The sequence below is a fragment of the Dermacentor variabilis genome, chromosome 7 (genome assembly GCF_050947875.1).
Source record: "Dermacentor variabilis isolate Ectoservices chromosome 7, ASM5094787v1, whole genome shotgun sequence".
In the NCBI taxonomy this organism is placed as follows: Eukaryota; Metazoa; Arthropoda; class Arachnida; order Ixodida; family Ixodidae; genus Dermacentor; species Dermacentor variabilis.
This window is the reverse complement of record NC_134574.1, coordinates 21,032,895-21,045,154: the sequence shown is the minus strand read 5'-3', so window position 1 is coordinate 21,045,154 and position 12,260 is coordinate 21,032,895. Positions and strand designations below refer to the sequence as shown.

At 41.4% G+C, this 12,260-nt stretch overlaps 1 protein-coding gene across 1 annotated transcript in view; it reads right to left on the bottom strand.

Annotated features, from left to right (window-relative positions):
- Positions 1 to 325: 325 nt before the first annotated feature.
- Positions 326 to 12,260, bottom strand: part of LOC142587364 (uncharacterized) — a 199,680-nt gene continuing 187,745 nt past the window's right edge. Inside the window, exon 8 of the mRNA XM_075698312.1 lies at positions 326 to 4,439. Within this exon, the coding sequence (XP_075554427.1) occupies positions 4,258 to 4,439 (182 nt within the window). The 3' untranslated portion in view covers positions 326 to 4,257. The remainder of the gene's footprint in view (positions 4,440 to 12,260) is intronic.

Here is a 12,260-nt window from a genome sequence, read left to right as displayed (position 1 = left end):
CGTGACCCTTATTGGAACAGCTATAAGATGAAAAGACATAGTTTCCGTACTCGGTGTATTTGTTCGTGGTGTTCAGACATTGAAGCTACCGATCTACAGCAGCTCCTCTATAGAAACACTCTCTCTCGCCGCCATAGCTTACCGCAGTTCCTACAGTCAGATCTCCAGTTGTTTACTCTTACTCTACCTGCAAATTAGGCATTGCACCAACGCAAAAAGGAAAGAGGTTATCTGATCAAGAAAACTGTTTGAGCGAGGAAGAACGATGCAAACTACTTTTCTCCATAGAATCTATAAATATACCATGACGACTTAAGTAGCACTTTTTGACACTTTATTTGAAAGTCATTGGTACATAAAGAAGCTCTTCAGCATGTTTACGTAAATTTCAAACCATTCCTACTTTAACATGTTCCGCCAAAATGTACAAAATAGTCGCGTTATCTGAAAAACATGTGCATGAGACATGCGGCAAAATGAAGGCGAGCATGGTAACAAAATATCATGCATAGCTTGCGGTACGGTCACTGCGTAGCTCCTTATATAAAAGAGGCATTCCTTACTGGAGTGATTCCTGCAAATATTGCGACATGGCTATTTTGCTGTGTAGTAGTACTAAAATGGTTAGGTGCTAAATATGCTTTCGCTGCTGCTTCAGCAAGCGTGGAATTGGCGTCAACCCGGGGCAGTAGTTGATGTGAGCAGATCCATGTGCACGGATCTTTTTTTAATGAAATTGTTGGTTAAAGTTGGCACTTAACACGCCCGAGAGGAATCTTTCCTTAAAAGTGGGTTTCATTTAGGCATTTTAAAGCATGACCGGCTAATGACTACAAGAAACTACAGTGTGTACAGTGTACCTTGATATTGTTAAATGAGACGAACTTTCCTACTGGCCAAACAATACGAAGAGAGTCAGCGATAAATATCAACTAGGTGTTCCGAAATGTAGAGCGATCGCCACTATCCTGACCTGATATCTCTTCAGCTTCTAATTTGGCGGACTCGATCGCAAAGGTAATGTGAAGCTCGGCTTAGCTGCTGCGGTTTCCAATGGACAATGTCTAATAACCTAACCTAGCCACAACCAAACCCCGTCAGTTAGCTCTCTTAAAAAATATCTGGCGATGTTGCTAAAAGATTTTAAACATCGATAGTGCTGGGAGCCAAGTGCGAACTGTGTCTAACACGCAATCGTACTTTGAGTGTCGCCTCTCCTAATTAAAACAGTACGAGTAAACTGCATAACTTTACCCTGCAAAACGCAACTCATTTCTTCAGGGACAGCCAAGTCTTGTCAGCTGTCTAAATTGTAAAATACTTTCCGATATTGACCAGCTCACACTGTTTTGTGTTCAGCACCAAAGCAATGCAATATTTATAAGTAGCATGCGTACAAATAAACTCCCATTTGGTCTTCCTTTGCCACGTGCATTGAGTCCTACCGAAAAAAAATGGTTACAAGGAAAAGTTAGATGAGTGCGAATGTATTTACTTCTTCGCTACTGCTTGGTGCTCAGGGTTTCTTGCTGTGCATATAATATGGCTAGAAGGAAAACAGTCATTTTATGTGACAATTTGCACTTCTCTCTACAGATGACGTGTTCGTTTTGTTGGATGTGTTGCAATTTTTGTGCTCCTGAGGACCGCCTCTGTTTGGATCGCCGCTCCTGTTTCATGGTAAAGACACACATCAGGGTGAAATCTATATACCTGCTTTCGCGTACATGATTTCCACCGAAGATGCATACTGGAACTCTCTGAATGCATGAGCTTTAGAGCAGAGGCGTTTATATGTATGAAAGTTCCTGCGATTGAGCATAGCATATAGGGGAGATCAAACTTATTTATAAAGGTTACAGATCTATGAGTACGGATGTGTTAGAGGCAAAGAGAAAAGACGAGACCTGTAGTCTCACGCACTGAATTCCAAGAATATCACAATTGTCCGGGCACACTGCTCGTTTTCCTAAATTTAGGAACATTCGTGGGAATAAATAAGTAAAGCGATGTATAGCACCACGCTGAGCTCTTGCAGTTTTTCTTCACTACGGTCAGAAAGTAGCCTAAGCCAACTGTCGAATAAAATAATTTGCCATAATGCTTATTATCACAGGGATATGCCAATGACGTTTAAACTATGCAGTTGAAGGTGCAAATTACAGTAAAATTGTACAACATCGCCACTAAATCTTGCTCTCAAGGCCAGCAAAATAGAAACAACGGTAAAACGGCAAGACGTTCTTTGTGTTATCACCAATATTCAAGTTATGTTAAAAGACTTCATAAGAGCAGATGCCTCACATTCACACTGTTGCACCTAATAATTTTAGGAAGGAAGCGTGGCACCAGTGGCAAATGTGATTTAGGAACATGAAGCTTAGCGCGTTCGGTCCCTGCCATTTTATGCACAAAGAATTTCTTGCTTAGATGCATACAAAGTGCATAAATACGCACTTTGTTGCCTTGTGGCTATTTGAGATGGTGTATAATGCAGCTTAAACAAGCGAATTTTAGATCACCCGTGAAGTTTTTAACACAACACTTCACATTTTAAACCTCTAAATAGCCATTTCAGGACCCCTACGTTATGCATTCACTAGATTAAAAAATCATGCTTCAACGTATCCCAGCAACAGACGCCATCATTGTGAATAGCAAATTACAATTGTCACATAAGCAGTTCTTTATTGCAGCATACATATTTTATGGATAACTGCAATCCCCCACCTAAAGTAGCAGTGTTCAGCACGCATCCTGGAAATTGTTGTGACCTTGCAATGCTCATTGTTTTCCAGCTTATTTCTTTTCTTTTTGCTTCATGCTGTATCTAATGCAGTGCCACGTGAAGTCCAATGTCTGGTAAACTATTTGGTGAATCTATTCAACCCCGTATCATGTATTAATATTATTCGCTCAAACTAACGCAAATTAGCACGGAGAATATGTACACATGTACTTATTCAAAGTAACATCTGGTATCATTCAATCGACTTGTTCAGCGCAAGGAACAGCATTGACGAAGCACACAGGGACGTCTGTGTTGTGTCTTGTGCGGGAAAAGTCCATTCAAAGACGAATGAAGACCAACTAGCATGGCTATCGATTCCGTTATCTGCAACACCAGGAAGCTTGAATTCTCTGGAAGCAACCCTGTTTCGAAATGTAAGGCGAATCATTTTTATACTCACCTATGGCAAGCAAGGCCGGAGGCTGTTACAGTTTCTTTATGGGGCATTTACAAATCATGTAGGCATTTTCACAGAACACTTATGAGACTTCGCAGATCTCGCGATTGCCTGCTGCGGAATATAGGGAGTCATATGATGAGCTCTTTGTCCTATTTGCGTGTCGAAACAACCTACTTTAATTTCACACTCCGTCCTAGAAAAGCACGAAAACATGTTGGAAAACACGGACTGTGGTCTGTCTTATGGCAATATTGAGCAATTGTCCAGCGTTCAACTGGGCTCCATGCGCGATAATTGTTTGTGAGGTACACAAAGCGTTCGTAATTTCTCATTATGAGAACATTGCTGAAGGTATGTCACGAACAACGGAGTTCCAAATTCGAATGCCCAAGCATGAAGTATATGTTCCGCTACATAAAAGGGCCTTTCTCACATAATTACACAAAAATTCAGAGCCTAACTTTTTAAGCGATCAGCTGTTGTTGGGCAAAAGCCTAAGGCATGAAAAAAGAAACAGCCAGAATGCGGCCCTTTTTCGATCAGTGCCTCATTTCCTGTGCTAACCTATTTATTTATTCAAAATACCTTATAGACCCGAAAAGGGCATTCCGTAAGGGAGTTTCGCAAAATGTAATAATGTTTGACACCTAAAGTCGCACAACTAACACCACAGCCATGTGCAAACTTGCCTATCATCGTCTTTTGCCTTTGAGTTCTGCAGCAACTGTAAAAGCAAAATATAAAAAAGAATGTTGTTCTGTTGACCATTATGTAAACGAAATCGCACCACACTACGGTTTGTGTAAAGTAGTGTTGCAGAAAATTTTCAGAGTACTTCAGATGCTTTGGCTCATGCTGTTTCTAATCTTTTTAAGAGATCGAGAACGTTACATCTTGTCCTGTTCTTTTTTTGTGATAAGTGTGGTTAAACTTTGCTTGCTGCAGAAAAGTGGGATGAAGAGAAATAAGAGGCAATGAGTTCTGCTCTTTTCAGATATTGTTGGTGCTCCACATTTGAGCCCATATATCTAAGCAGAGCCAATCAAATTCTGTTCGTATGCACTGTTCAAGATGAGCGTAGGTCGAACACAAAGTAAGTGCCGTCTTCAGGGCTACTGGCTTCCTTGAAGGCAACCTGTAGGCCAGGGACTTTTTCATTGTAACCGCAAGGAAGCCGGCAGCTTCTTGGGTGATCACACTGGAGGTGACTGCAGCTTTCAGGAACGTAGCCAGGAACAAACTTGTAGTCTGCAATGGGCAAGATACATTTACAGAATTTTCATTATTAATTTAAATAATTTTTATTATTCACCTGTCACAGAAAACATCTTTTCATTTCTTGAGCTTGAATATACGAAGAGGAGGACATTACTTGCATGAGAAATCGAAAAACATAGATAAATAATTACCGGACATTCACTAGTTAACTTCTTAATTACTTAGTTTACAGCAAATAATGCAATTTACGAATTGTAGGCGTGGGTTTGCAAAGCGTCTTCACTCAAAATGAATTTTTAGGATGGTACCAGTTTCGAGATATTCATTACTAATGCAGAAATGAGCATCTTGTAAACAATTCTGTGGAAGAACAGTACATTTTTACCGCGAATTTCAAGGCGCATATCTCAACATCGTGCAGAGTACGATGTACGAAATTTGTTCGTATGCATATGTCTTGCAAAATAACCGCTACAATTCGTATATTACAGTAGTTGCCGTAGCTTTTAGTCCTGCCTCCTCCTCTCTCAAAAGGAAATAAAGCTTGAGTTGATTTGATATGATTAAAAAGTCAATTAGTACATTATCTTGAGTGGGTAATTGGGTGTGTCGCTTTCGCTTGCAATTAGTGTCCCTCTCAGAATAATTGCGCTCAAGACATGAACTTGATTGAAATTCTGTTGTCTGCTATAAGCGATATTTCAAAATTCGTTGAGGATATATATATATATATATATATATATATATATATATATATATATATATATATATATATCATCAGCCTGGTTACGCCCACTGCAGGGCAAAGGCCTCTCGCATATTTCTCCAGCTACCCCGGTCATGTACTAATTGTGGCCCTACTGTCCCTGCAAACTTCTTTATCTCATTCGCCCACCTAACTTACTGCCGCCCCTGCTCCGCTTCCTTTCCCTTGGAATCCAGTCAGATCTGGGTGCAGTTAAGCTGCTGACGGCAGCTTTTAGCCTGGGAGGACGTTTCTAGTCTCTACTAGAAGAAGAATAAACGTGAACTTGAACCCTTAATGACCATCGGTTAACTTCCCTCCACATTACATGTCCGGCCCATGCCCATTTCTTTTTCTTGATTTCAAGTATATATATATATATATATATATATATATATATATATATATATATATATATATATATATATATATATATATATATATATATATATATATATATATATATATATTGCTACCAGGCGTTGGCGCACTTGATCGGCAGATCAGATTTTCCACAATCGTCAACTGTTCGCCGCTGTCGCCGTTCTTTAAATATGGCCTGTTTTTGAGGGAAGAAATTCGCCCAATGAAACGCTTGTTTCGTCATTTCCAGTTTTGCTTCCTTCACCTTCACTACTTCGTGGTATCTGGTATCCCCCATCTCCACCAGATGTTTGCTGCGATTGGGTGGACGTCTCAATTTCCTTTAATTAATTGTCTTTCTCCACCCTACAGGTTTATGCAGAACCACTACGTCGAACATTTGCATTTGCTTTGACAAATTCAACTTCGCCTTGCCATATGGTAGCCGCCTAGTTAGCTCAGATGGTAGAGTGGCGGCCCCGGAAATGAGGTGGCGCCGGGTTCGAGTCCCGGACCAGGACGAATTTTCCTTCAACTCCAAGGCTTTTCTTTCGAAAAATTCATTTGGGTTTCCTTTGTAGCAATTGCTGCGATTGGGTGGATGCCTCGTTTTCCTTTAATTACATCTCTCCACCCTGAGGGTTTCCGCCAAACTATTACGTTAAACTCTTGACTTCGCTTCGAGTTGTCGACAAATTCGACTTCGCTTTGTCATCTGCTAGCCGCCTGGTTAGCGCAGATGGTAGAGTGGCTGCCTCGGAAAGGGGGTGGTCTGGGGTTTGAGTCGAAGACCAGCACGAATTTTCGTTCAACTGCGAGACTACGAAGGAACCCGTTTGGGTTTCCTTCGTAGCAATTGCTACAATTGGGTGGACGTCTCAGTTTCTCTGAACTAATATACAGGTTGTCCCAACCATCATGTATGAAGATTTAAAAGTAGGCAAATGCCACGTAGGTGGAAAGAATCAAGGTAATGTTGTTTGCCGTCGCTTAAAGATATTCGGTTTATTTTTTTGCATTCCGCCTAATTTCGTAATTATTTCTAATCAATTATTCAACTTCTCATATATTATAATTAGATTAAGCGTGTCAACAAGAAATTTGCGACATCAAACACTCCCGATACACCTTTCCGTTGCTCAATGCGTGCTACATAAAAGTGTTTTTCCGAGCGTGAAAGCCCGCAAATAGACGCGAAGTGCTACGAGTGGCCAGTCGCATGGCAATTTTGTAAGTGGACAAATTGCTTGTAGCTACAGAAAAATGCTTAATTTTTGAAGTTTAGACCTTTTAACGTCATAATAGTGCAGCATAACTGCGAGTCGGCCTAGTTGGAACATATTCATATTTATACTTTTTATGCGCAAACAAACAGGGACGAAGAATAGGGGCAACACAAGGACGAGCGCTTTCTAACAACTGGTTTTATTTTTGAAGACTACTTACTTAAATACCCACAGAACTGCGCGATCTAGAGAACAGAGCACGCCTACAGCGCATATGATACCCGCTGATCTGCGCGATCAAGTCAAAAGAGCAACGTCAATATTAAATATAACACTTGTGATAAAAAAAGACGTGGACAAAAGCCACCCAGTCATACTAAAAACAGCAAAGTGCATAAAAACAACCACTTACAATAACATGCGTTAAAGATGTGATGATAGAAGCGAATTTTCTTTATCTAACAATGAAACAGAAGGATGGCTGATGCATTTTTCTTTTTGTTTTTCAATCCAGCATGCTTCCACGATTTCCCTAGCGGTTTGATTCCTATGCCTGTACAAAATGTCTGTGCTAGTAACACAAGGGGAGCAACCATGTTCTTGGCAATGCATTGCCAAATGCGTACTAGGGCGACCTTTCAGGCTAGACAAGTGCTCCCTTAACCTAGGGTTAATGCATCTCCCAGTCTGCGCTACGTACACATGACCACATGTCATAGGAATCTGGTAAACAACGTTCTTGCGCGGATGTTTAACATGTTTAACGCGGATGTTTATAACGCGGATGTTTAACGGGTGTTGGCAAGTTCTGGTCGCGGAGTTCTTGCAAAAAATGTTGAATTCCCTAGAAGTGCACGTACATATTGAAAAACTCTGAAGGCTTTGTGGATTGTTTAGCATTAGATAGTACAAGCTGCAGCTGGGGATTCAGCATAGATGTTCAAGATCTTTACTATTCCTTACCGCAAGGGCCCCTAATGTGCAGTGTTAAAGATTGCAGAACAAATGAGAATGACGAGGTGTCCTTCCGCAATACGTGCGGCATGGCAGTTGAATCCTTTCTTGAACTTCTGCATTTTTATTTAGCGAATACACATGTAGGGTTCTGTGGTGAAACGTATATACAGGCAAGGGCTGTGTGCATCGGGTCAAAGGTAGCTCCCATCCTAAGTAGCATTTTTTTGGGAAGCATAGACAGAGAGTTGGCCAAAGATTTAGAAGGTGTAGTAAGTAAGGTATACAGATATGTCGATGACTACTTGATTTTAGGTTGTCCTGTAGACAAGGGTGCTTTCAGAAATAGGGTTGTAGAAGCCTTCAGTTGTCTGGGAAAGGGCTTAACTTTTACTTCGGAAGTACCGGTACATAATAAGCTACAGTTTCTTGATGTCAAGTTAACATTCCTACCGGAACATGTGTGTTGGTCTTTCTCACCACGAGCTGGAAAACCGCTAATGAACTATGCATCAAACCATTCCAGGCTTGTGAAAAATGGAATAGTCATTTCGTGTTTCCGGTCAGCGTTGTTGAAGTCACGTCACCACACTGTAAGTATTGCATTCTTTGAGCAAGTCGACAGGTTGAGAAAGGCTGGGTACCCGCTCGCTGTGATGCTGGCGACGTGTGCTAGACTAATGAAAGAACTTAACAAGGATAAAGGACAATGCACAAAGAATCAAAGGCAGAAGGATGGAGATTCCAATGTTTCAGTGATTCCGTATGTGCACGGCCTTTCACACAGACTTAAGAAGGTGGCTGGTAGTTATGAAGTAAAAGTGGTATTTTCGGCAAAAAACAAAATAGGTAGTGTGTGTTCCAAGGTTAAAAAGAAGTTCGAAAGTAAGGATGATGTACAGAAAGAATGCACTGTTAAACATCCCCGCAAGAACCAATTTGTTGCTTGCGCGAAGAACGTTGTTTACCAGATTCCTATGACGTGTGGTCATGTGTACGTAGGGCAGACTGGGAGATGCATTAACACTAGGTTAAGGAAGCACTTGTCTAGCCTGAAAGGTCGCCCTAGTACGCATTTGGCAATGCATTGCCAAGAACATGGTTGCTCCCCTTGTGTTACTAGCACAGACATTTTGTACAGGCATAGCAATCAAACCGCTAGGGAAATCGTGGAAGCATACTGGATTGAAAAACAAAAAGAAAAATGCATCAGCCATCCTTCTGTTTCATTGTTAGATAAAGAAAATTCGCTTCTATCATCACATCTTTAACGCATGTTATTGTAAGTGGTTGTTTTTATGCACTTTGCTGTTTTTAGTATGACTGGGTGGCTTTTGTCCACGTCTTTTTTTATCACAAGTGTTATATTTAATATTGACGTTGCTCTTTTGACTTGATCGCGCAGATCAGCGGGTATCATATGCGCTGTAGGCGTGCTCTGTTCTCTAGATCGCGCAGTTCTGTGGGTATTTAAGTAAGTAGTCTTCAAAAATAAAACCAGTTGTTAGAAAGCGCTCGTCCTTGTGTTGCCCCTATTCTTCGTCCCTGTTTGTTTGCGCATAAAAAGTATAAATATGAATAGTAGTGTAAATGTAGATGACTCTAGCTTTAAAAGCAATAAATAACAAATGAAAAAAAAATCGATCACAAATAAAACCGTTCTCCTCAGGGCGCTTTAAGAGCTCGCTTTCCTGCATTCGGAGTGTGTATGCAGAGAAGCCGGCTGCGGGGTCTGGTGAGTATGAAAAGAAGAGCAAGTGATTGGCATATAAGACGAATCAAACAAAGGCGTTAATTAAAGTGTCCAAGAACAAGCTCGAGGGTCTTGGTGCTGGTGCACTGCACAAAAAAATGCACAGGAGGAACAAGGCAAGCTCACACACACATACACACAAACACACGCGAGTACACATAAGAAAGAATAATGATTTTGCGAACACAGATTTTAACAGAGCATAAAATGTGTGCACGAAAAGCATACAAAATAATAGTGGAGAAACGGAAGAAAAGATTACAGAATGATGGCACACACAACAGATACGAGAGTTTTTTTTCAGTTATTGAAATGCCTCTGCAACTCCTTTCAGGCAAATAATAAAATTAGGCTGAAGATATCTAGGCACTCTGAGGGGTGTTATATCTCATCTGCACTCTAGATAGAGTGTCACAAAAATCAAAAGGCTGATAGGTGCGCTGTTTCCTTGTACGTTTCCGCGGACTGTAAAAGCACAGATTAGAAAGCATGTGCGAGCAGCAGATTATTCCATGTATTGTTTCGTGGCGAAAAAGGAGATCTGATTTATTGTTTGTACAGGTCAGGATAAGTAACGTGAATGTCTCTATTAGCGCTATGGAGAGGGAAGGCTTTTGACAGACTCAATGTTTAAATATCGATGGGACCTTTTTATGGACATTTTCGAGAAGTTTACAATTTGACCTACAAATACCGCCTCAAACCACGCAGGCGTACTCATGAACTGGAAGGCATGCATCATCATCATCAGCAGCACCAGCAGCCTGGTTGCGCCCACTGCAGGGCAAAGGCCTCTTCCATACTTCTCCAACTACGCCGGTCATGTACTAATTGTGGCCATGTTATCCCTGCAAGCTTTAACTTTCTGCCACCCCCTGCTACGCTTCCCTTTCCTTGGAATCCAGTCCGTAACCCTTAATGACCATCGGTTGTCTTCCCTCCTCATTACATGTCCTGCCCGTGCCCATTTCTTTTGCTTGATTTCAACTGAGATATCATTAACTCGAGTCTGTTCCCTCACCCAATCTGGTCTTTTCTTCTCCCTTAACGTTACACCTATTATTATTCTTTCCATAACTCAGGCATACGCATACGCATAAGGCATACGCTCGTATATAAAGTTACAAATGACCGAGGTTGTCTGAAGTCTCTCATGACCCGACATACTGTGCCGAGCGTTCGGAGTGCACGCTGCCACGTCTGGTGAGAGTGGGCCGAGAAGCTCAGAGAGCTATAGAAGCTATACACTCCAAGTTCCTTTGTTCCCTTAGTACTTGGCAGGAGAACATCTTCAACGCTATAGGGAAATAAAGTCCTGTTAGTCTTCCGCGTAAAGCTGAGAACTTTCGCTTTTGATGCATTTGTGAGAAGCTTGTTTTCAGCGCACCATGACGAAAAATTTGCGGCGTCGTTCTGAAGAGTGGCGCAATCATTGGTATTTTTCACGACTTTTAAAAGTTTCGCGTCATCAGCATATAACGAAATTGAAGAGTTTTCATTGACTGTCGAAACGCCTTTAATAAACAGGGAGAAAAGAAGAAGGCCCAGGACAGACCTTTCAGTATCTCCACTTGTAACCGCATAAAGTTCTGAGACAGACCATTTAAGCTAACCTAGCAATACCAGTCGCGTAGATAGCTTCGCATCAGCGCTGTGACAGAGTGGTGCAGATCAAACTGTATCAACTTTCGAAGAAGTATTTGGTGGCATACGACAGCAAACGCCTTACTGAGGTCAAGATAAATTGCATCCAACTGTCCTTTCTTTTACACTGCGTGAGAGGCATGCCTCATGAAGCTAACAAGGTTGGTAATTGTGGAGCGTCCCGATATTAATCCATGTCACTGGGGAACGATAGTACCTTTCATAAAGGATGAAATTATTGAGTGCAGAGTTGAGTCGACAAATTTAGATGCTGTGCATAGGAGATGTACAGGCCTGTAATAACTCGCAGCAGTATTTACCCTTGAATTAAAGACGCGAACGGCCCGCGCTGTTTTAAAAGCCTTTGGGAATGTTTTTGTCTTTAAAGCAGAATTAAAAATACAAGTAAGCAGTAGAAAAAGGAAGGACCCGTGCGTCTTAATCAAAGCAAGCGCAATGTCTTCAGGAGCTCACGAAAAAGACCGTTGTAAGCGTTTCATGCTCTGAAAGACAAGTTCCTCTGAGACGAATAGACTTGAATCCAAAGAAGGGTGATTGGAAAGCTCGCTGACTCCATCACTGTACCCTTCCCAGAGCATATGCACCCAGAGTCTAAGGCGAAGGCACCCGTGACATCTCGGACAGGATTGCCGTCGCCACTAAGCAGAGAGATACCTTGTGTTGTATTGCTGGATGACTGTTCACGAATGTGTCTCAAAAAGACTTCGAATTTTCATAAGTACAACGTTCCAAAAGTGCTATATAGATGGTATTATCATGCTTGTAAAGACGTTTAGGGAGTGCCCTGTGCATCTTAAAATCTACATCTCAGTGTTCCTGATTTGTACGCTGTGCCTTCCTGTGAGCGTGGTCGTTTAGCTTCTAATTTGTTTTCAGTTCAACAGAAAACCAGTGGGGAAATTTAGAGCGTTTAGCACCTTTTAGTGGTATAAAGTTCTTCATTGCAACGTGAAGAATGTTCGTGAATGCCGTGACTGTCATTATCATCTCTTAGTTCTACTATTGAATATCAGTCGCAGTTATAAAGATAGTGGTAAAGACCTATGTAATCTCCGCTTGAGAAATGAAATGACCGAGATGTTGCTGTATCTTTTCATATCCTCCTACTAGGTATCGTAAATTGTAATGAAATACGAAGCGCGGGA